This window comes from Neodiprion virginianus, chromosome 4, assembly GCF_021901495.1.
Source record: "Neodiprion virginianus isolate iyNeoVirg1 chromosome 4, iyNeoVirg1.1, whole genome shotgun sequence".
Lineage (NCBI taxonomy): Eukaryota > Metazoa > Arthropoda > Insecta > Hymenoptera > Diprionidae > Neodiprion > Neodiprion virginianus.
The window spans coordinates 12,638,361-12,664,562 of NC_060880.1; the positions used below are offsets into that span (position 1 = coordinate 12,638,361).

Genomic DNA, 26,202 nt, shown 5'->3' on the forward strand with positions numbered 1-26,202 from the left:
ACAACCTCCGTGCTTGGAAGTCTTCAATTGACGGTTAGTGCTGTACTACAGCTTTTTGAAGATTTATCAGTGAATTACAATATAAAACATTTGTGTACGCGACGGTTAAACCAGGATCCTTTAGAAAATCTTTTTTCCACCGTAAGACAACAGCACGGCTGTTCGATGTATCCATCTCCCATGCAATTCAAATCAGGATTAAGGCATATTTTGATAACACATTTGACGAAAATTTCCAACTTGAGCAATTGCGAAGCAGATACAGATCATATATTAGCAAAATTGAGTTGCATTACAGATATCCGATCTGAAGATGTTACTCCCAGTGCGTCGTATAACGACATTTGTATTACAAACACTGACCTTGTCGACTCGGCTCCGCAATCAGATATCCAGCAATTCACTGAGTCGAATGCAGTTTATTATATTAATGGATATTTATGTAAAAAATTTTTATCCCATCATAATTGTAAAGATTGTAAGAAATTACCAATTGATGAAAACGATAGTCTAGATGCTGAACATAAATTATATGTTATCATGAAAAGTTATGCCGATACGCATGGATTGGTTTATGCAACAGAAAACGTTTTCGAAAACATTATTGCATGGGAACGCACGTTTAAAAGTGTGATTCAAAGCATCGTACATTCGAATACTGTCAATCAGGTTCTCTCTCTTATATTATTACAGTCGTGCAGAAAGCTCGAATTATGTAAAATCGATACTAGTTTTCAAAGTTTAAAGCATTTTTAAAGTTATTCTTGAGAATACGCTGTCACTGGGAGGCCAGGTTCATTCGCAGAAAGATTAGTGAATCCGGCGGACAAACAGAAAATAAGCCACCCTTAGCAACTAAAAAAATGCGGAAGTTTGTCGCTACTAAAGTTTAACCAAATGTAAATATAGTTAAATATACTACGTATGTTATTTTGTTATTCAATAATCTTTACTTTCAATAAAGAATACACTTATTACTTGTAATAGTGGATGTTCTATTATTCTTTTGTCCCATATTCATAATCTACGTAGTCTATAAAGTGGTCCGTAACAGTGTGTAGCGTATCAATTTCATTCGGAGTTACCGCTGAAATAAAGAGTGGGGGAAGAATAGTTTGTCCTACGACTCAACAGAGGCGCTAGTGGGCCTTATACGAAAAATCACATTGGTGTTTTATGAGACCTTCCACTCTATCCCATCCTCTTTGATTCTCTCCTCGTCCTGTGCGATCGCTAATTGGGCCAGCAGGTCACGTGAGACGGGTCAACAGATAAGACGGGCAGGGGCAGGTGTACTCCTCACGGTATCGTGGTATCGATACGGGAGTAGATCTTGCCGGTAGATGATGATAATGAACGGTATAGGGAAGGCGACACGTAAAACTAAGCGTAGAGGGCAGCACCGTGTTTTCGGTCACAACTCACGTCATTCGCGGCACCAGCTTATCAAAGATGTCACATTAAAAAATAAACATGAAGATCAAACATGAATATGACAGTGAAAGAACTGAAAAATGAATCGGGGAAAAAACGTAAGTAAAGTAGATCGAGGTTAGGTTATAGCTTCATAATACGTATTTTCTTTGACACGAATTTCTTCAATTCCCTACATCATACGGTTTAACACCTCATGTATTAAGTATTCACTACACTTATAATCTAAATAAAGCTTGATTTCAGGTAGACAGCTTATGAAATTAATATAGTAACTTCACAATTGATGTGACCACCGAATCAGTTCAACAAAGCTTCGAGGTGCCACCTGATATTTCATTCCGTGACATAAATGCCAATACGGTAACCTCAACTTACACGTCTGTACATCGACCAGTTTCTAAAAATATAAATTTATGGATGATATTCATAAGCCTGTTTTCACGAGGCTTTTAAAGTCTGTTTTTTTGTTTTTTAATATTTATTGTAATAATATATCGTTTTTTCCTCTTATTATGCTCGGTTTGCAGATCCATTCATCGACTTTGAAAGTTGTGTACCTAATGTACTCTAGGTATAGTACGGATACTGAAAAGCAAGAGGCAATGTACCAAAACAAATTTCTTGCTTTCTGCCGGTTCAGTGAGCAAGACAATATCCATTACTTCAAAGGAATGGTTCATGCAAAGATGTTTAAGAATGTTACCTACAATGTGCATGTCAAGGTAACAACAGAAGGTTCCATAGAAGCATCTCATTGTAACTGTGCAATTGACAGCGGAGGTTCAGCTCATTGTGAGCATGTTGTGGCACTGCTTCTTGGTGTAGAAGAGATGGTTCGTGAAGGGAAATGCGCCACAAGAGAGGCATCTACACGACAGCTGCAGACTTTTCACAAATCGAAAAAAATCTACCGAGGAACGTCCCTAAAGTCAGCATCGTAATAGCACAACGCAAGGTCTACAAGTTGTGAATTTGATCCAAGGCCTTTAGAGTATCGGAAATTAAATATCAATGATTTTGTCCATAATTTGTGCTCGTCATACTGCTCTACTATGCCTCTGAAGCATTTATTTCCACATGCTAATCAGTATGCTATCGATTAGGATCATAATTATTCAAAAGTCGATAGAAAAAGTTAATTTCTGGAAAGAATATATCTTGTGAACATTTCTGAAGAAGATATAGTTAGAATAGAGTTAGATAATCGCTGGCAATCCGAAAACCCTCGGTGGCATGACTACAGACGATACAGAGTTACAGCGAGCCATTTTTTCAACTGTCGCTCTGTTCAAAGTGAAGATGCAAGTAGAGCTCTCATCGAACGATTGCTTAATTCAAAGAAAATCTATACTGAAGCATTGATTCATGGCACAGTAAATGAGCGGATTGCCTTTGAAACATTTATGCCACAATTTGAAGGCAACCTAAAAGATAAAGAGTGTGGTCTCTTTATTGTGAAGGAGTATCCATATCTTTATTATGAAGAAGTACCCATATCTTTGCTGCGGTGCTTCGCCAGATAGACTACTGGCTAAACGGACTGTAATAGAAGTTGAGTGCCCGTATGCCGTTCGCCATCAATTAATAAAGCCTATCACTGTACCTTACTTGTATTTTGATGTAAAGGGTGAATTAAGGCTCAAATATGACCATGACTACATGCATTAAGTACAGGGGCAACTGGTAGAACGTTTTGTGATTTCATCGTTGTTATATTCTGTGATATCAAAGTGATTTCAAGCAAAAAAGATGAAAGTTTGATAGCGGAATTGTCAACAAAAGTCGAAGATTTTATAACTGTTATTTTTTACTTGCCCTGCTAGATAAATTCTACTACAGACGCTATGATCAGTTCGATTTCTAAACTCGTAATGCTTTTGCGGGCTTCAATTTTTTCAAAAGATTTTGTCCGTGCTCTTGTCATTTTTTATCAGATATTATTATTAGTGTGATTATCTTGTTGTTCTTCAATAAATATTAGGTTTTGTCGTCATTGATTGAAGAGCTTTAACCGTCGTTATGATACTTACTTAGATAAACGAACTGTCATAAAAACTATTGTGATATTATTAAATAGTTAGTTTGTTTCTATTTTTACTTTTCAGTGTTCATATTTTTACCTACTAAACTGCAACTCGCATAATTAAGAAAAAATATGAAGTGCGGAAATGATATGCACGATTATGTAGGATACCTGTTACTGTGATATAAAGTAAATTTAGTTTTAATAAACCGATGTTTCTGAGAAAGTACAATATTATTTTTTAGTTAATATTGTTACTAATGATGTTAAATCATTCGTGAAAGTGTACCAGATATAAATGCAAAATCGCCTCGTTCATTTTGTGTATTTAAAAATTCGCAAGACAGTTCATACAAGACTCAAATTATTCTTTAAAGATTGAAAGAAACAATTATCATATCCACACCCTCTTACAATTACAATTCTAAATAATGTACACGTAAGTTACGATTTCCAATCAATGTCACTGAATTTTCAAGTTTTATTGATTACTGAAATTAATTAGTTTCTAAAATTATACAAGACCCCTCCTCGTGCTTGATTACTGATAATGCCCTCCCTGAAATTACATAATATACTGCAATTAAAAAATATTTCACTTCCTAATGTTGCGTAGAAAGGAGGAAGTTTAATTTTCAATATTTTATAAGTTTTTGTCAATCCTATAATTCGTTCAACGTGCACACGCTTACTTGACAGTTTACGGTCTTTCAGTAGCGTAACTCCCGGCAACTGTGCCTTGTCCTTCAAAAATGTAGGCATATTTACACCAACATGATATGGTGTAGATATATCTTGAACAGTGGATTCACGATCTGCCATAACGACCTCCGTTAACCCATGAACGCCCGAAATGACACTTTTCATATAGTCATGTTTGACCGATTGCCAACAACGCTAGGACAATGGGATTTTAATAAAAATTGGTACCCGACTATTTGAAAGGTGCTCTTTCAGAATATCGAGGTTAGAAGCCATGAAAATTAGATTTTCTATGGAAAATTTGCAATTAAAAAAAAACAGCGAAATTTCGGTGTAGTATTTTTGAAAAACTATTTATATCGAACCTTTATAATACTCAAATCAGACGCTTTTCTGCAAAAATCGTGGAATTTTTACCTGTACTTTAAAAACTTATTGTTTACAAATTTTGTTTTCATCAATTATTTTCAAAATAGCGGGTCGAAAAGGGTGAAATTTTACGTAAAAATCAAATAATGGTTTCTTGCTTGATTTCTCCAGCTAATTGTTATATCTTGGGTTCAACTTTGGATATAACCTTGATTCAGTGTTTGAATTTCGAAAATTATGGAAATTTTGAAAATTAAAAATGGTAGTTCAAGATGGCAGATGAAATCATTGAACAAACGTTATTTGGCGCAAAAACTTTATTCCTAGGGTTTTCAGGGTCGCTGATTACAAATACGAGCTTAGGTTTAGGAAACTCATGAGACTCTCATGAGAGTAGTGGTGTGCGAATATCGTTCGAATCGAATCGAATCGAATCGAATATTACTATTCGATTCGAAATTCGAATCGAATAACTCGAATTTTCGAATTATTCGAAATTCGACGAATAATTCGAAAAATTTCGAATAATTCGAACAATTTGCGAATTATCGAAATATTACTGGATTTTCTATTGTTTCCAATTTAAATTCCATTACATCGTGTATCAAAATATTCTACTTACAAATAATATACTTTTCAATTAAAAATCAATTACCCGAAGCAAACAGTTGCTCAATTTCCTATATGTTCATCTCTGTCAGTCACAGAAAAAATCTAGATACTAATATTGGCAAGAAATCTTTTTGAAGTTTGATGAAGCCCTTTCGAACGCCACCAAGTTTGTCCAAATCGGTTAAGCCGTTCAAAAGTTATAAGCGGTTCACATACTTACACACACACACACATACGGGTACGTTCGTAAAAATGGTCGAAACAGCTTCGCAAGACCTCAGAACGTTGATAATAGTGGTGTGCGAATATCGTTCGAATCGAATCGAATCGAATATTACTATTCGATTCGAAATTCGAATCGAAAACTCGAATTTTTGAATTATTCGAAATTTTTCGAATTATTCGGGAACTTTCGAATAATTCGAATTTTCGAATTATTCGATTCGAGTTTCGAATCGAATATTAATATTCGATTCGGAACGAATAATTCGTAAGTTCGGATTATTCGCACACCCCTACATGAGAGTTAATAGTAGTATAGGGGCACTTTGGGGCGTCACAACAAACCCCCTACGCACCCCTCTCTGGCGCCAGCCCGTTGCCAAGGAGTGAGTTTAGGGCGCCTTCCCCCGCCGCCCCTCGTCTAGGAGGTATTTTATTCGAGAAGCGTCTCCGGGGACCACCCCTTCCCCACAACCCCTTGCCTAGGAGCAATTTTTCCGCCTAGAAGCTCCTCGGCTCGTCAGCCCTTCGCCCGCAATCCCCTCGCCAAGTGGTGAATATCGTGTGGCGACCCCTTACCCCGGGTACCGTTGACCGCGAAGCAGATTCCGGACTTTACAGGATGGCCTTTGGGCCTGTGTACCCTGACCATGGGACGATCTCCTTCCCCTTACCCTGGTGCCCCTGGCCGTGAGGTAGACTCTGGGGCTACCTGCCCCTCTACCCCGCTACCTCCGTTCACGAAGCGAACTCTGTGACTTGGACGTTTGGGGTTACAGACTCCTCCACCCGGCTCTCGTTCTTTCACCATCCCTGCTCTTTGGGTCGGCTGCTCGTGTCACTGACCTTACCCAGCCGTCACCGTTTATCCTAAGGTTTACGTGTGCTTGGAAAATATAGACCTGCTCACTCTCTCTATCTCTCTCTCTCTTTCTTATTGTAAGACTATAGGCATACTTAGATGTACGAGGATACGGGTGGGTGGGTGAGGAAACAGAACTCAACGGTGGATTGCGTACAGAAATTAAATTTCATCCTCGCAGGTTTATTCAGTTTACGCAGGTGAAAATACATACATGGTTATTACATATAACGAATAAATGATAATTACAATGTTCTTATTACTACACAGGATATGTTAGCAAGGTTTTTTTTATTTATCAGTCTTATAATCAGCAACATTACAATTCTTAGAGGTACAACATTGAAGACAAATTATGGGATGAATGTGATTTGAATTGATGGTGTTAGTTTTGCGTTTTGTGACATGGGCTATTCGGTTGTAGAATAATTCTGCGATACAATCGTTTCTTTTGAGGTCAGGAGTAAATATACTGAGAAACTCCCGCAGAGAAAAACCAGCAGCCATAAAGTGTATCAGCATAATACAAAATTGTCCACATACATCAGAAGTGAGGCTTTGAAGCTGTCTGTCGTTCCAGTCGTATCGTCTGCAATTTCTTCGTAAAGTCCGCTTATGGTGAGGGACGAATGGTGGTATTTCGAAGTTGTCGAAGTATGTACCGTGTCCCGAGGAACAGACGAAAAACGCCACCCAGTGGCTACCGGAGCGTATGTGATCATCGGTGATTGACACAAAGGCTGTCGGGCGTATCCAGATGAGGGGTATCTGGTCCGCTGCAAAAACCCCGGTCTTCCCGTTCGAAATCGCGGGCATCGCGCTCCATATCTGTAGAATGTCCATTTTGTACCTCGTCTTCTTCTTCTTCTTCGCCCTCGTTATTGGAGATAATCATACCGCTCGTAGAAGATTGTGAAGAGGTATGTGAATCAATCGCAGTAGTACGTATGTCGTAGGGAACGGTAACTTTATTGTCTGACGTAGGCGCAGGCGAATCAGGAGAGATTTTCAGTGAAACGACTGACTCTGGTATTACTGCTTGTAGCGAGGAATTTCTTTCTGGTACCTGGGGTGTCTTACTAGTCGAACTGTCCTCTCCGGTGATGTTGCGCTTACTGGCTGACAATGCTTCTGTATAATCGTATTTAGTTAGAATATCGTTATTGTTTATCCATTTCTTCAGTTTGATCGTGTTGTTCATTGCACATACGAAAAATTCCTCCTTCTTAACGCCGTGGAAGAAGCACCATACCGAAGACCGTTCCAGTTTGTCGAATGCCGGGCAATCGATGTCCTCCAAGTTGAACACTTGACGCGCGGTACCATTTTCAATATATTTAGATTTCTTGTATCTATGGGCAAAGATTCGATGAGCGTTACGTGCGATTCCTCGGAGGTTAACGTCGAGTTGAAGCAGCGAGATGTCACCTTTGAACCACTCGATGGCATGATGGTGACATGTTACGTAATTGTTCACGCCACGTTCTTTGAGCGGTAGATCCGTGAAGGGATATGGCGGTTCTACTAACCAATGTGCCGAGTAGCGGTAATCGATAGTGACGACTGCCACCTCTTTCAGTATAAATTGACCATAAATGTTTCGGAACCCTTGAATATCTATTACGTAATCCATACTTGAACTTGAAAGAATGTAGTCGAATGAATAGAGAGCCGGAAGAGCGAACCTGCAGTCGCGTAGTTCAAATGCTGACTGGCTCGGCACCGTAGTTACGGGTGTTTATATACAGCCTTGTGTTACAATTCCCGTCTTAATTTTTGTTTATCGGGTGTCTCCAGCCGGTCTATTGCTCCCCTTGAAGACGTTGGCGTGGTGTAGTCACCCCGTTCTCTCTCTCTCTAACGGAAATCACCACCTGCTGTGTCATGGAAGCGGTCGTGATAGGAGGGGCGTAATCTCTCTTTCGCTCTTAGCCCGAAAAATCTGTAATGACCTGACGTGCAGCATCAACTTCAATAAGATTATCAAATTCAGCGTACACCAGGCAATTCACAGTTTCTTTGAGGGCATCGTCGAACCGCACTTCGACCCTGAGAGTTCCATGTTTGATGAGCGACCAGTGCGATGTACAGTTGGCCGAGAGATCGCGGGTTAGGTCAAAAGCCAATAGACAATTTCCTTTAGCGAACTGCTGCCGGTCGATACCGTTTCTTTCGTTCAGAAAATGAATCCCCGTGCCGGAGAAGAGGGTGTGATAAGCGTCCACGTAGAGATCGTCTTTGCCAAAACTCATCTGTAGCGGCTTCGTTGGGACCTGCACCCCGTAGACGTAGTGACAGAAAATTCAAAGAATAGTTTTGAAAATTAAACGGATTGCGCTGTCTGTCGCTGTTGAAGGCTTTATTGCTGACAAAACCGATTATCACTCGTTTCGGTAGTTGTCCGAGTATGACATTGTCCAGTGTTTCTGCTTGTACTCCTGCGTGTATGGTGAAAGATTTCACCTCGTCTCTGGTTACGGGATATTTTGCCGTACCTTTGGTTAGCGTCCGTGCGTGCGCCAGCAAGATTCCAGGGCTGATCTTCATTCGGCGAATGAGCAGTGAAGTTTCCAGTATGTGCAGCTTGTGGCGATTTTCGGCTTCCATGATGCAAAAACTGTCTCTTGATCTCTCAAGTCGAAGATACAGTTCCACACCGTTGAGTAAAAATTTATCTTCATTAAATACGTCACAGTGCAGGTGTCTAATCAGATCAACGGTACGTGCATTGCTCATGACCCGTTTGAGATCTATGGAACCTCGGTCAGCACCGACGGCGTCGGCGTCGTATATATCCGATACTCCTTCCTCGCTGTCGTACCATAGAGCCGAAGAAAGATAGGATTTTCTGGCGGGCGGTGCGTAATTCAGTAGAGTCTCTATATATGCTCGATAGGCGTAAGAGTTGTTGGCTGGTGAGACTAGTTTTTGATTGAAGAATATATCGACTTGATTGAACATTGAGTGAAGCAGATTGTTTACCGGAGTGACATGCGGAGTAGTTGCATTGCCTTCGTCTGCCGGTGGGCCAGGAGCAGTCGGCTGTAACTTCACTCGTACGCTAAGCATAGCGTGTGCCAAGTCGATGTATTCATCACCGTTTCCAGGTACAACAAATTCAATCGGGGAATCATCGGTTAGAGATGATACGGGCTTTTGGTGTACCCATTGACCAGCTTCGATAGACGTCTGCGTTGGTGGTAGAGAAAACAAATCGAGTTCCGACTTCATACACTCACCCGAGTGCGCGTGCAGGAAGGCAATTGTTGATGTTTAATTTGAAGATGAGCGGCTCGTGGGCTTACCGGGGTCCGAATATGTCTGCAAGGTCCCGTTTTTCACAGCACTTTTTCCGTTTAGTTTTCTTAACGGTTCCGGCACGCTTGGATATCTTGGCCGATATTTTCTTTTTCGACCTTCTCCGTATAATTTTTCTCGTAGTACCACCTGCTCAGTGCGCGCCGACAAGTCTGTTCTCGCGGGCAATGTTTGACTGACGCGCTAATCCGCCGGTTCGCCTTTTATAACCGCTGCCCTTCATTTATCAATCTTTTCGTCAGCAGCTGTTTTCAATTTGTGTCCTGATTCTACGAAACGACTCTTGACTACCTGTTTGAACGGAGCGTCGTTTCTTACATCTGTCATGACGTTCAACTCTGCACGTAGTGCTTCTCTTCCGACCGCGGGAGCACCACTGGATAGCAGACGTAGTATTCGACGAAACAGGCCTTCCAAGAAACTGCCGATTCCGTGCCCACGTTGATGAGGTGCTCCTCGGTAAATCGTCTCTATGCCTTCACCGCCGAGCTGATTTTCGTAAAGTTGCATATAATGAGTCATGTCGTACCTGGTATGTTTTCCCTCTCCCTCTCTTTTGCCGAGCGACTCCTGTGATTCAAGCCAATTACTGAACGCGTCTAAAATGTAGCGTTACCGTCAAAGTCCCGCTCGCGAATGGTGCTGGGCTACCGAATTGATCTCTTATATTGATCTCGATGGTTTGAAAGTTCGTCAGCATCAGTGGTACATAGTACAGTGGCGATAGTGTTTTCATCTCTGATTCGCCCCATGAGATGTTATCTTTGCGCATGTTTGAATGACTCGTAACGGTGGGGCGTAAACATCTCCAACGATACGTGGCTCCACCAGATCGCAATAAATAAACATCTGGCAGCCGGGGATCCTTGATGATTTGTTGGTTTCGGATACCTTGCAATCTGATGCCTCAACTGCACTTTCCCCAGTAGTACTGTAATACGTGACACAGGGTATCGTTTCATTTTTCACTGGCGCATACCCCTGAGGGTATTTAAACGTGAGTGGGTAATGAATTTCGGACAGCCCGACTTCCCAGTCTCTCGTTAGTTGAATCTGACGCGGTAACTTTTTAATGTAACAGCACGTCCGATTCTCCGCAAAAAACTGCATCGAGCTGTTGTTCGGTGAGGTTAGGTAAAACTGATCCCGGGACATTCTGATTTTCTTTGATGCACGAGTCGAACGGCGAGCACTTAGCGACTGTGAGGCATGCTGCAATAGCACGCTATTTTATCATCTCCGTGTTTCCCCCTCCACCTGTAGTAGTTCAGGGTCGTAGAACAAGCCATCGTTTACTTCGCCGTTGAGATCTTCCAAGACGTAGACTATCGGTGAACGTGCAAGCACTCGTCGGATCTTGAATAATTCTTCGTTCCAATTGCCACGTAACCTTTTTAAAATGTCCCCTTGGTTTTAGTAATTCGTACAAAACCATTCTTATGAAATTTCGATTTGCCATTTGGCCGCGGAGGATAACGCTTTCGCATGTGAGCACGTGCTGTAGCAGCATTGCGAAGCGTCACTTCCGACGGCGCCATGCCGATGCTCCAGTGGACTGTATTGTTGTAGGCTTGCACGACTTGTGGCAAAACATCGACGTAGCGTCGCGTCTTTTTATGCGTGAAGTAACGCCACAGGCGTTCTTTGAGTGTACGGTTGAATCGTTCTACGATAGCTGCTTTCACGTCAGGATTATGGGTAACACGATATCGTATTTCATTGTCGCGAAGTATCTTCTGCAAAGCACTCCCGACAAATTCTTTACCTTTGTCCGTTTGCAGTAGGTCGGGTCTGCGCGGCGTAGTGCGTAACACTTGCTCGAAACCTTCAGCAACGGTTGCGGCTGTCTTTCGTTTCAGCGGGACCACCCATGCGTACTTGCTCAATACGTCGATGACCACCAGGAGATAGCGAAAACCGTTGTTGCGGCCTTTCATGGAACTCAGGTCAGCCAGGTCAGCTTTCTATACGCCGTCTATGTTGGAAACGCTGTACCTTGCTCTCGGAAATTTCCTGTATACGGGCTTGTGTAACATGTAGGCATCCTGAGCTGCTGGCCATTTTCTCACCGAATCGCGAGAGTTGTTTTCACGTGCAACGTCTTCCAGAATTCGTGCTCCCGCGTAACCGGCAGTATGCGAGGGGTCGTAATACGTTTCTTCAAGAAGAGTCGTCATTTTTCTTCAGCCGAAGTGTTTTCCAACCGGATTTTTTCCCGGTGAAGCGTTTGCGTAAAGCGTATCCTACGTCGTGAGAACGGCTGGTTACGGATGTAATGTTTGCGCCGCTTCGTCGCTTCGTCGGGGAATTACTGGCGTGTGACAATAGTTGTTGCGATGTGACCGTCAGTAGTCTCGTAGCGTCGAATGTGCGTATGTCTTTCCAAAGCGTATCGTATTTTTGGGGTACATTGATCGTCTGAAGAAACCGTGCAAACTGACTAGCCCCTGTAGGAGTAAAAGTCTTCCTAGATCACGAGGCATGATTGACCAGGTCGACGATGTTTGCGCCGGGAACTGTAACGCCGTCTAACGAGACGGTTCCTGCAGCATCCCACGAAAATCGTTCCGGTACGCTGCCAAGTTCGCGCATCAGTATTTCGGCCTTTGCACGATACTTCTTTGGTACCGCTGACACGACTTTCTTTGCGTGCGCTTGAACGTTGCAAGGACTCGCAGCTACAGTGGGAGAAGTCATTGATTTTTGGCTGTGTTTCCGTCTTCTTCTCCTTTTCCTCGAGAACGTCCAATTTCATGGGTTTGCGTGTGTCGTTTGCAAAAAACAAATGTCGTTGAAGTACCTGCTGATAGAGTTTGCATTTTTCTGCATCGTCTTTTCTCGGTTGGTTCAAGACGTCCTTCATCTCGTTGACGAGTTTTGAAGCGGGATCGGTGTATGTGGGAGTTGTATTTCCACATGAAACGCCAATTCTCCGGAGTGGATTGCCTCAGGACGAGAAGTAGATAAGCGTGTGGCGCTGCGGTAGCATCGTGATAGGCCTCTTGAAGAAATCTCGGACCTTCGGGATACACCTGTCTGGTAAGATGTTGAATTTGGGCAGGATTCCGTGAATTTTTGAAGAAGACTATGTAATTTGCGTTGAGGGAAATATTTCGTTGACCGCGGCCCTTGTGAAAGACGTTTTGTGTTATATAGAAAGCGCTGAGGTTCTTATGATGACAGACCTTGGTAAAAACATCAACGACGACGTTGTTTGAAGCCTCTCCATCAGATCGTCGATTACCAAAAGTTTCGGTTTTTTGTCACCCTCGTAATCGACGTGTTGCGGCAACCCCTCACGGTAGTCTATACTCTTGTCCCCGTCGTACAACGGCTGCCATTCCTCAAAGTACCATATCACATGACTAAATTTTGTGTCGCACATTGACGTTCCATGACGCAGAAAGTTCCTGATGAAATTTGATTTACCGCATCCTCATGGTCCGGCTGCAATAGCTGAAAATGGATGTTTCCAACGTGTGTCCGTCATAGATGAAAAGGAATCTTGAACCAAGTGAGCCGTGTGATCCGGGTAAGAAGAAGAAGAAGAAGAAGAAGAAGAAGAATCCAGGGATGATGCGGGATCTATAAAAAATTGAAACAATTGAAAACACGTTCTTTTACTACGTTAGCTTGCTCGCGGCGGCGGCGGCACTCCCTTCGTGCGCTGACCATAAGCATATTCAAGCGCACACGGAAGCGTAACCGCGCAGGTACAAGCTCATTGGCGCGAGCGCGGTCAAGCTGATTGAGCGTGAGGCGGGTACGCCATGAGCTTATTCCTACCCGTGCGTGCAGTGATATCAGCTTGAAAACAGTGCGCCCCGCCGCGGATGACGAGATGAACTTTTACGAGCAATGCGAGATTTTTTCGCAATTTTTCATGCGTAGGGTGTAAGCGTGGTACTAACCCTTATACAGTTTGGTGGGACACATACAAGAAAGTATCTGATGGGTTGGCCTGGTATCTCGCCGGTTGGAATAACAGACGGCTGGGGTAAGAATCCTTTCGGTGTCCTCTGTCTGTCTGTCTATTTGTATGTCTGTCTGTCTGTCTGTCTCTCAAACGCGCGCTAGACAGATGCTGATCGAGCTTCCCAAGAAACGAGAAAAGCTTTAGCCGAGCTTGGGCAGTGGTGTACGAGGCAATCACGACGTTTTCCAACGCTGACGGTTCAATGCTGTGTTGAGCGTGTGACCAACGCACGTACAACACATCGTCGTTAATGGACAGCTAACCGGACACTTCGACTTCAGGGTTGGTCAAAAGCTCGAGCAGTTGCTGACGCGTCTTTATAACCTCTGTTTTTACCAGATTTTCGGGTTGCCCGAACTTACCCCAAAACGAATTTAGACATAATTTAGAAACTGATCGCCTGCCGGGATTCTTAGCAATACGGTCGCGATCTAGCCGTATACCCTCGACCCGCTCGTACTCATTAAGGTAGCGCATTCGAGCCGGCTCGTCCTCGAATTCAGCAGGCCAGCCGCTTGCTTCTTGCTTAATCTTGAGGAAGGTGTCGATATAGCCGGCGAAATGCCCACCTTGACGAGTAGTCGGGTCGAACGATGTCACCGTATACGACCAGATCTCGCGTATGCTCTTGATCTTGTATCCCATTTCTACGGCTTTTTTCAATTCAAGCGACACCCACATGCCCTCGAATCCTCGCGCAGCCTCGTCATCATGTCTACACTCGTCCTGATTCAAACTCTAACATCATGAGCGGCACAAGGCAAACATGAGTTTGTCATGCATGCGCACCAGCAAAACAGGATGATAAAGATTGCGAGGCGGTAAAACTCGGCACTTGATGAGCCCCTCAACTCGCGTGATGTCGCAACCGCTCGACCCTGTCAAGAGCTTACACTCCTCTCCAACGTAGACCGTCGGGTGGCCAACAGGGAACCTTTCATTCTTACAGATGAACGGATACAACGAGCAAACATCGACGTATCGTATTTCCTCGTACGCGTTGCCCGTTGCATCTGTTTTCACCTCGTAGTATCGGGAAGCGTTCCCCGTTTGACCACCGTAGAACGCATTGCGCGGGTTGAGCGCTTCGCTCGTGGCAGTGCCAGCGGTTAGCGGATGTGTCGCCACGTACTCCCTCATCTCTTCGTTCTCCCTCAAGCACTGATCAAACACGCATTCCCACTGTTCCGTCACGCGGTAATCCAGTTCGCGCGTACGGCCGGTCTTTGCACAAGTTTCCTTGTAACGCCTATCCAACGTCTCGCCGTTGACGCTACGGCTATCGCGGTTGATTCGTAAACATTTGCGACAGCCGTGCCAGAAACATCCATGAAACTCGTAGACGTGTCGCGTATCGTCACCCGCGACATGGTATCCGTCCACCTTGCGGCCCGTCTCCGGAAACCGAAACTCACGTCCGTTTCCGGCATGTCTGATGTCAATACCCAGCTCGCGCTCTATCACGACCAATCATTCCAGAGCCTCACAAGACTGGGCATCGGCAAGACGATAGCTGCCCGGTGGCAGGATACCTATTCGCTCATGTTGTAAAAAATTTTTACGGAACAGCACCGAACAATAGAGGCAATTGTCGTGCTCTCGGTAAAGGGACACACTCTGCCGCACTCCAGAAATATGTCTCTGAATTCTACGCACGCACGTCGCAGAATATCCACGTCCAGCCGACAGTACGACAACAATTCTGCGTCAAAGTTGAACACATGGTCGTTCGCTACAGCCTCGTAGTACCATGAGTAAAACTCTGCTCGTGCATCGCTACTCATGGTATCCGGAGAGTAAAACTTCGCTGCAGGGAGCGGTCCCACGTAACCCACGTTTTCAGGAGTAATGAAAAGGTGGGAGAATACACCTTTCACGGAAGTAGTCGGTAGTCCAAAAGCCTTCGGTAGCGCCGATAATGCCATAGGCATATATGCCGAGGAATCCAGAAATCGGGTGTGACCCGTTTCGAGCATAACGATCTTACTGCCGCTTAGGATGACCTGCGGCGGATTTACAACCCGCTCAACCATATGCTGCAGTATGAATTGTGCGTCAAAACCTCCTGCATTGTGCGCAATGCATACGATGCGTGCAAAGTCCTGAACGGGCCGAGTAGCAAAGTCTACCAACTCCTTCACCGTTTCCCTCCTGAAAACGAACTCACGTACGAGCCCGCAAGCGAAACAGCCGTTCGATATATCGGGATCGTGGATACATTGCGTACACACTTGTTGCGCTATGCACATGTATGTTTGTCGTCGCGTCAACGTCTACCGTCTCGCATTGCTGCGTTTCGAAATTATAAAAAATGAAGATATAACGTTTCGGTCTTGTCGCGTCTTTCAGTGGCGTCATGAGGCAGTAGTGATTGCACGGTCTGTTGCAACGGCACGTGACGCAAAAACAAGTTTCACAAATGCGTGTCCTCCGCGAAAGATTTACGAATCGCTCGCAATTCCGGCATACACGCAGCGATGCACAAACGGAGCGATGCGGACTGAAGGAGCCGATTCTGCGGTGATACTCCAGACAACCGTTACCGCGGAACACGCGTCTGCAATCGGTACACTCGATTTCGCGAGACTCGCTGTTGCACGGTGGCGATGCGAAGCACTTTAGGCACTTTACAGAACATCGGTGTTCGTACCCGTTGTTAAATTTCATATTGCAGGGTTGACAGAAAAAGGCCCCTGCTGCCGCCGCGGTTAAATTTACAATTGGACAATAATGCTGTTCTTCGGGATAGTACAGCAGATTCAATCGGTGCCTGACATCGCCTGTTCCGTCTGCTCTCACCACAGCAGTTCCGTCGTAAAATGCCGCTCCGCCGGTACCTAGCCTCCCCAACTCGTACACTGTGATGAGCAACCCCTCGCGTGCCAGATAGTTCTGGAACTGTGCGATTTCATGCACTGTGCACCCCGTTTAGTCTGGTCGAGAAGTGAGTTCACTGAGAAAAATCGTTGGAATGGTCTTAAAAATTTGGCGATTGGTGCATTGGATTCAGAATTTAAAATGATGAAACCGGTATTTTTTAATTAATCCGCCATTAAAAATTTCAATAGTTATAAACAAAAAACGAAAAGAAAAAAAGGGAGTCTCCGTTTTATAGCTATAATTTCGAAAATATAAAAGATAAATGAATTTTGAAAAAAGATTCTAAAAGAGGAGGAAATTTCCGATGGAAAAGTCCGTACTCCCGGAATTCTAGCTTTATTATTTATAATTTTAATTTAACGTTGAAAATAGGGCTCCGCGCGGCCGTTTCGGTGCCTAGGCGTCACCGCCTAGCGAAGCATGCAACACGAAACAATTTTTTTATAACATTCAATATTAATTTAAAAATTTGAATGAATTATAGTGTTATCTAGACACTTGAAGGAATGTAGTCATAGCAAAAAAAAATTTTTAACTCGATTTTCGTTCAAGTTATTTCATTGTTAATTAACTCATTTTTCGTAGACTTGACTTTTCATAAAATCACTTGTAAAAGTTTAAAAAATGGGTCTATAAATTTTTTTTCTTTTGTGAGCTCTTCTCATATAAATAATAAACAAGATTCAGTGGTAAAAGTGTATAAAAGTTTTTTCATTTCAATTTTGGTTGTTTTGAAATTGATATGTTGCGTTTATTAGCTTGGCTGAAAATTTTTTAACGTGTATTGTTTAAAAATTTATTATAAACAAATAGACAAGTTAAATATATTTGAAAAATTTTTTTTGGTCATTTTATTGTCTTAGTGAATTAATGATTTTTAAAAAAAAATTATTTAATTGTTTATAACTGTTTTTTTCATTTATCCACCATTTTAATCATTCATTAAGAAACAATTTTTATTCTAAAAATCATCATTTACAATTGTTAATATAATAATGAAAAAAATTTTTTTTTCTATTTGAATTTTCATTGTTTATTTTATAAACAATTTGTTATAGACAAATTTATATTTTCATTTTATTTTTTTTTCGTTGCTTTAAAAAATTACAAATACAGCCATGTGCATCAGAGTTGTAAAAAAAATTTTTCTCTATTTGTTATTGAATTTTAAAATACTTCACACCAAAAAATTTTTTTTATAACTCTGATGCACATGGCTGTATTTGTAATTTTTTAAAGCAACGAAAAAAAATAAAATGAAAATATAAATTTGTTTATAACAAATTGTTTATAAAATAAACAATGAAAATTCGGTAGAAAAAAATTTTTTTTTCGTAATTATATTAACAATTGTAAATGATGATTTATAGAATAAAAATTATTTCTTAATAAATAAATTAAATGGTGGATAAATGAGAAAAACAGTTATAAACAATTAAATAATTTTTTTAGGAAAAAATTTTTTTTTTAAAAATCATTATTTCGCTAAGACAATAAAATAACCAAAAAAAATTTTTCAAAAATATTCAACTTGTCTATTTGTTTATAATAAATTTTTAAACAATACACGTTAAAAAATTTTCAGCCAAGCTATTAAACGCAACATATCAATTTCAAAACAAGTAAAATTCAAGATTTATGAAAAAAAAATTTTTTCATAACATTAGCCGGATTTTTCCATTTTTGATAACTTTGAAAAATCATTATAAACAAATGAAAAAACTGTTATAAACTTTTACCACTGAATCTTGTTTATTATTTATATGAAAAGAGCTCACAAGAGAAAAAAAATTTATAGACCCATTTTTTAAACTTTTACAAGTGATTTTATGAAAAGTCAAGTCTACGAAAAATAAGTTAATTATCAATGAAATAACTTAAACGAAAATCGAGTTAAAAATTTTTTTTTGGTAAGACTACATTCCTTCAAGTGAAACGGTGAAACCGTGAAACAGTTACCCAGTGAATCAGCCCCGTCTTCGGATGCCTGACTTGACTTCATCTCGCTCGGAGCTTCACTCTCCCGCTCCGATTGTCTGCTCACGTTTCCAGAGTAAGCACCCTCTGTCTCGTCGTTATCAGTATCGTCGTCGAATTCGAATGTCACGTTCAAAGCTGTCTGTGTCTCGTCATCGTCATCGGCATCTTCATTGTCATCGTCGGACTCAAATGCCACGTCAGAATCGTAACTCGGAGCCCTCCGGACCCTACCCCCCTCCGATCTGTACGCCCGAAGTACTGGTGCCCTCATTTATGCGAAACGGACCAGCAGTTTGCATAAGGCCCTCTGTTGTGTATATAAAACAAAAATAAGACTAAACTCCTTGGTAAAGCGTCGTCCAACCGCAAGTATAGTCCAATTTCACGGTTTTACTAGAAACGCACACCCTAGAGTACCCGCGTGATTAGTTCCCCTAAAAAATATCGTCATCCATCGCCGGCGGCGTATAACTTATCTGAGTGAATATCCCGCTCTCGGGCGTCTGCTGTCACGAGAATATTATCGCCTCATCCATTGACAATATAGACTAATTGTCTCCTTCTTCTTCTTCTGCTACCACTGGCTCAGGAGCAACGAACGGATCTAATTAGCCACCCCCACCAGAGAAGAAATTGCTCGTGAGATCATATCAGAATACCTGGTCTGCATTTTTGTTTTCAAACTTTTCCTATATACCTTGAATTTCCAACACCCTGACGGACCTGGGCGTGAAAACACTAAGGTCGACGCCTGTGATGAATCGATTTCTGCAACGGACACAATAACCTTCAGTACACGCGTGAAAGAAGGCCTTTAGAACTCTTGGAAGACGCTCACGCACAACGTATTCACGCACGGGTACTCTATGGTATACCGCATATCGAACAAACAAATCATCTGGACTTACCGTCACGAGCTCCGACAGAAATCGGCTTCTCGACGGTCCTATCGTTCACCATCGCCTCATCCATCCCTGTCTGTTCCGCAAGCGCCAACTCCTCGCAGGCAACACAGCCCTCGAGAAGTGTTGCCTCGTTCTCGCTGGTGTCGACCATCATGAATTCTTACAGAAGGAAATTTTGATATACCACTCGCGCACAACGTATTCATACACGGCAACTCCCTGCTACGACACAACGAACGGACAATCATCAGGACTTACCGTCACGAGCGATAGAAATCGGTTCCTCGGCGGGCCTCCCCAGCACTACTCTTTGCGACGCAATTACCTCATCGGCGACGTCGACGACCTCGCAAATAGCCGCCTCATTCTGCGCGGAGTCATCCAGTGTCGCGCGGAATTCTAACGGATGGAAAACTTGATCTAAATTTTTCCATATTACATATTTTTTTTTATCTTTTTACCCCCACTCTGAAGATCCGGTAATTCAAACTCCACACAAACGTACACTGTGCACAACACAAGTAACAACTCACCGAATTGCTCGTTGTATTCAGCCATCAGCGTCCGAACAACGGCGAAGCGGGTGGCACTCCGCTGGCAAATCACACTCGCGGCTGCACTAAGACACACGTAACCCTGCAATGCACCGGTGCTGTGGAAGTGCGCCAGGGCCCGTGCCCCGCAGACTGCCAGAAGCTGCCGCAAATGCTGAAGCAATTCCGCACGTATTATACGGAACAACAGCTCCCGACGGAAAACAGGACACACACGCACAAGAGCCACGTTGACCCTCCTAGCCTGGCTAGCTGCCTTCATCACAGCGTAACGAAGATCGTTAATCGATTGCATTATTTTTAAAATATGGTAATAATCGAAACAGAGAGAATCGTTGTTTTCAACGACACCGCGATTTTCTAACTGAGAAGATCTCCGGGCCCACAACTATTTATAAGTTTAGCAGCTTGGGCTTTGTTTAGGCCAAATGCTATTACAATACTAGTTACCCCGCCGTTTCTTGAGCTAAGTGTACGAAATTTTACTATGGCCCGTTAGTGTGAACCTTCCGCGATGGTTAGCGGTAAGACGCCCGCAGCCGGGCTGAAAGATAAACCAAAGCCACCCTAACCCACCGCGGAGGCTGTCAACTACGTCTGGCAAAACAAATCTATTAACAGTGATAATCATGGTTTTCTCATAATTAAACAAAGTTGTACGGCTGACGTCATTTATCCTGTTGAAAAACTTGCGTACCCTAAAGCCTACTTTGATTATCGGGCGAACGGGTATTCGTCGAGACATATGAAATTTAGAAACAAAATAGAAAACGACCCGTTGGATTCACTCGCAATTCTTACCTCAAATCGTGGAGCTGATTCGGCGATTGGTGACGGTTAGAAACAAGTGTACTTGAGAATAATTTCAATATTCTTATCATGCGATGTCTATGTATACCGCCATCGATAAACTGCAACTGTTTGTACCACCCTCAGAATAGGAAACGAGTTATAAACCTAATGCATACTGGACCTATGGAGACTCATCTTGCGACATTAAAATGATACAGCCGATGAGATCACCTTTTGTATTTTTTCGTCCACTGAGGCATAACAATCAACATACCGTAAGGGTGTTCGTCGGAAAAGCGGGACCAGCCTACTATCTGACGCAAGGCCCAAACATTACGAGTATAACGCGATCCATGCTGTGTACACCCACAACTGTTCTCATCATCTTTCTTCTGTTACAATGATTACGTATACGTCCCTCGATAAACTGCAACTGTTTGCACTACCCTCAGAAACGGAAACTAGATATAAACCTAATGCAGAAATCGACATTCAACGGTCTTACAGCTATACTTGTATGTGTCGACGAACAGTTACGAAGGCTTCAACGTTTAGCCCGTTCAGTAATCGAGTGCAAGAAATCATACGTCGCATACATAGCCGAGAAAGTGAATCTGACGCTCCTCAAGGAACCGAGCCTTCATCGCATCAGACAAATAGCGGAGAAGGAATACGGCGCTGCCCTAGAACACATCGCGTCGTCAGCGAGTCCTACCTTTGCCGAGAATCACCTCAGTATTGTTTTCCATGAAATTACGCGACTGTTTCCATCATACCTCGCTGCTGAAATCAAGCAGGCCATCGAAACTAAGGACAAACATCCTGCTCCAACAACAAGCAATCAAATAGTAATAAACATGTATGTATTTGCACCTGCGTTAACTGAATAAACCTGTGAGGATGAAATTCAATTTTTGTATGCAATCCACCGCTGAGTTCTGTTTCCTCACCCACCTACCCGTATCCTCGTACATCTAAGTATGCCTATAGTCCTACATCAAAATTGAGAGAGAGACAGAGAGAGTGAGCAGGTCTATATTTTCCAAGCACACGTAAACCTTAGGATAAACACTGACGGCTGGGTAAGGTCAGTGACACGAGCAGCCGACGCAAAGAGCAGGGATGAAGAAAGAACGAGAGCCGGATGGAGGAGTCTGTAACCCCAAACGTCCAATTCACAGAGCTCGCTTCGTGAACGGAGGTAGCGGGGTAGAGGGGTAGATAGCCCAGAGTCAGCCTCAAGGCCAGGGGCACCAGGGTGAGGGGAAGGAGATCGTCCCATGGTCAGCGTACACAGGCCCAAAGGCCATCCCGTAGAGTCCGGAATCTGCTTCGCGGTCAACGGTACCCGGGGTAAGCGATCGCCACACGATATTCAGGCGAAGGGCTGACGAGCCGAGGAGCGTCTAGGCGGAAAAATCACTCCTTGGCAAAGAGTTGCGGGGAAGGGGTGGTCGCCCGGAGAAGCTTCTAGAATAAAATACCTCTTTGACGAGGGGCGGCGGGGGAAGGGGTGGTCCCCGGAAAAGCTTCTAGAATAAAATATCTCCTAGACGAGGGGCGGCGGGGGAAGGGGAAGGCGCCCCAAAGTCACTCCTTTGCAAGGGGTCGGCGCCAGAGGGGGGTGCAAGGGGGGTTTGCTGTGACGCCCCAAAGTGCCCCTATGCTACTGTTGATCAAAAATAGACATTAGATAATTTTGCACAAAAACTTGCTCTTTAGGGTTTGGGGATCTCTGATTCTAATTGCGATATATCCACAATTTAAAATTTCTGAAAACTGACTTCAGATTCGTAATTGACCATATGACTTTATGAAAAGTGTTATTTCGGGCGTTAATGGGCTAAGCTGGCACCACTAAAACAAAAAATCGAAAAACTAATTATATCACAATTTTAGGTTCGTTTTAGGCTAATTAAATGCCACAATGCCGAATTCCATGCTCTTCTGAAAATCGAATCTTTTCTAATTTCTGGTTTTTCATTGCACTCTCGAATAGCATCCACCGTTGATTCAGCTTCCATTGTCCATTCACTCGTCATCTGTTCTTCCAAATATCTCTTACTGGCTCTTCTCAAGTGACATTGAGATCATTACATGACTCGCATCATTTGATGCATGCACAAGGATGACCTCTTCAGAAGTATATTTATTATTAGTTTTTATCTAGCAATTTTATCCCATCCAAACTGTTTTCATTCAAGATATGGGTTTCCGGTGTTCTAGAATGAACATAACATCGGTCTTTCGTAGCTCAAGTACGACTAGTAGTCCACACTGATCTATGTTTCATCATACGTCGAATAGGAGGACCTGAGCGGGATGCTCACAGTACTGATAATTTGTATTCTGGATATATTTACATGTGTAGCGATGTAAAAAGTACTGTGAGCAATGTTTAGATTTCCTGGAATAGAAGATTCTCAATATTGCGTCTATGCCCTTACAGAAAAACCCCAATTTTCCCCCAAAATAACCCCTCAAATAACCCCCAAAATAACCCTCAACCTCTAAGGGATAAATTCGTACCCCTTACTTCAGGGTTAACCTCGAAGTCGAAGGTTTACTCCCAAGTCGAGGGTTTACTCCCAAGTTGAGAGTTTACTTTCAAGTCGAGGGTTTAATCCCAAGTTGAGAGTTTACTTTCAAGTCGAGGGTCTACTCCCAAGTCGAGGGTTTACTCCCAAGTCGAGAGCTTACCTCTTAAGTGAGGGTTAATCCCCAAATCAGGGGTTTATCTCCAAGTTGAGGGTAAACCTTCCAATCGAGGATTCACTTTGAAAGAATTCTCGAGTCAAGAGCTTATCATGTCATTTTATTGGAATTATAGATGTAACGGTATTACAAAAGTGAATTACACACCATTAGTACATACAATAGAAACTGACTAATCAAGAAGTTGTCTGGTTATTTCTCATTTGATATCTTGAGGCAATCATATACATATATTATATATGCATTTGGATATTCATTTTGATCATTGAATGCCACGAAAATTATACAATTAACATTATTAAATTCTTGTATATCTACAGGATGTCCCTAAATTGAGGGACACGGACCAGCCAGCGTGATACCTGACTCAAATCCAACCGAGAATTTCTATGCCGCAAGCTCGTCCGACGCATAGTTTTTGAATTATAAGTGAAAGCGTTAGGCCAATCAGAGTGCACCATTTCATCTGGATTTGCCGCCACGGAAATTGCTGTTTTGTTCGTCTGGGTGAATTATTATTATTCGTTTACGAATTAAATATCGGCACCTCCCCTCTCTCCCTGTTGTACCTCTTCTCGAGCGCTGACCTCGGTATTGTTGCCGCGGCACACGCTGCCGGCCGCACACCCACGGACGCACACTCGTGTGTGTGAAACATAAGCGAATGCCCAGCTACACAATACTACGAAACACACATCTACGAGTGAAAATAAAAATAAATCTCCAAATAAATCAGCGGATTTAGGATTTAATGTTATAAAACACTTCCAATCATCGATGTATGCATAAAACTAGAGATTTTAGACCGTTGATATGCCGTTAGGGTTCATAATTAGTCATTCAATCAATCTGAATTATGCTTTCCCAACATTTTTTGTGTCTTTGCAACATAATTTTTCCACTAGTTTGAAATTCATCATTGACATCCGATTTTTCAATAATGCGAGGGCAAAGTAACTCGCTGAATTGACGTGTCAATAGGTTTGTAAATCAATTACGATTCACCTGAGTTAACAAAAAATAACTGAATAAATGAGAATTCACTGCATCACTAAAAATGATAACCGAAATCATGAGAATTATTTGAGATATAACTGAATTAGGAAGAGTTGTAATAAGTCAAGTTACTTTGAATAACTTTAGATTCGTGCCAAAATTTTATGTTTAGAGAGAAAAATAACTGAATTCAAATAGAAAAATAATTTCAAATCAAGAAGAAGAAAATTTCCAAATACCTGGATTCAAATGAAGCAATTTGAATTTAATAAATCTATCTGAATTTGAGGAAAAATAATAATTATTATTTGGAATAGAAAAATGAAGTCGAATTACATGAATAAATTCAATTAATTCAACTCAAAAAAATATGGTGTCATTCAAATTCCCAGTTATTTCCTCGTCGATTCAATGTGGGTCTGGAGTGGCAAGTAACGTTGAAATTGTTGAGATCAATGCTAGTGATGGCCACTTATCTGAGAATAATCGATGTATCGATTAATCGATTTTAACAACATAATCGGACACGGCTCGATTGAATTGGTAAAAATTAATCATTTTGGTAAATTTCTGCGTGTAGTCTTAATATCAGAAGAGATATTTTGATAATTCGTAGTCTTATTCAAAATATTTTTAAGTTTGATAAATTTTGAGTAATTGATACTTAAATCACATACATCGATACTGTATTTCATCGTTCGCGTGAGTAAACAGGCGGCTCCAGACTCACAATGAATCGATGAGGAAATAACTGGGAATTTGAATGACACCATATTTTTTGAGTTGAATTAATTGAATTTATTCATGTAATTCGACTTCATTTTTCTATTCCAAATAATAATTATTATTTTTCCTCAAATTCAGATAGATTTATTAAATTCAAATTGCTTCATTTGAATCCAGGTATTTGGAAATTTTCTTCTTCTTGATTTGAAATTACTTTTCTATTTGAATTCAGTTATTTTTCTCTCTAAACTTAAAATTTTGGCACGAATCTAAAGTTATTCAAAGTAACTTGACTTATTACAACTCTTCCTAATTCAGTTATATCTCAAATAATTCTCAGGATTTCGGTTATCATTTTTAGTGATGCAGTGAATTCTCATTTATTCAGTTATTTTTTGTTAACTCAGGTGAATCGTAATTGATTTACAAACCTATTGACACGTCAATTCAGCGAGTTACTTTGCCCTCGCATTATTGAAAAATCGGATGTCAATGATGAATTTCAAACTAGTGGAAAAATTATGTTGCAAAGACACAAAAAATGTTCGGAAAGCATAATTCAGATTGATTGAATGACTAATTATGAACCCTAACGGCATATCAACCGTCTAAAATCTCTAGTTTTATGCATACATCGATGATGGAAAGTGTTTTATAACATTAAATCCTAAATCCGCTGATTTATTTGGAGATTTATTTTTATTTTCACTCGTAGATGTGTGTTTCGTAGTATTGTGTAGCTGGGCATTCGCTTATGTTTCACACACACGAGTGTGCGTCCGTGGGTGTGCGGCCGGCAGCGTGCGCCGCGGCAACAATACCGCGGTCAGCGCTCGAGAAGAGGTACAACAGGGAGAGAGGGGAGGTGCCGATATTTAATTCGTAAACGAATAATAATAATTCACCCAGACGAACAAAACAGCAATTTCCGTGGCGGCAAATCCAGATGAAATGGTGCACTCTGATTGGCCTAACGCTATCGCTTATAATTCAAAAACTATGCGTCGGACGAGCTTGCGGCAAAGAAATTCTCGGTTGGATTTGAGTCAGGTATCACGCTGGCTGGTCCGTGTCCCCCAATTTAGGGACATCCTCTATATGAATTCATGTTGATTATAGAAGGAGGGTATAAT

At 42.0% G+C, this 26,202-nt stretch overlaps 2 protein-coding genes across 4 annotated transcripts in view; one reads left to right on the forward strand and one right to left on the reverse strand.

Moving 5' to 3' along the window:
• LOC124303006 (transmembrane protein 8B-like) overlaps window positions 1-26,202 on the forward strand; it is a 498,471-nt gene that overhangs the window by 93,266 nt on the left and 379,003 nt on the right. The window lies entirely within an intron of this gene.
• Window positions 8,156-10,317, reverse strand: LOC124302825 (uncharacterized protein F54H12.2-like). The gene is made up of 4 exons (XM_046759391.1): window positions 10,162-10,317; window positions 9,864-10,115; window positions 8,598-9,416; window positions 8,156-8,500 (listed from the first exon to the last, which is right to left on the reverse strand). The coding sequence occupies exons 1-4, from the start codon at window positions 10,315-10,317 to the stop codon at window positions 8,156-8,158; spliced, it is 1,572 nt and encodes a 523-aa protein (XP_046615347.1).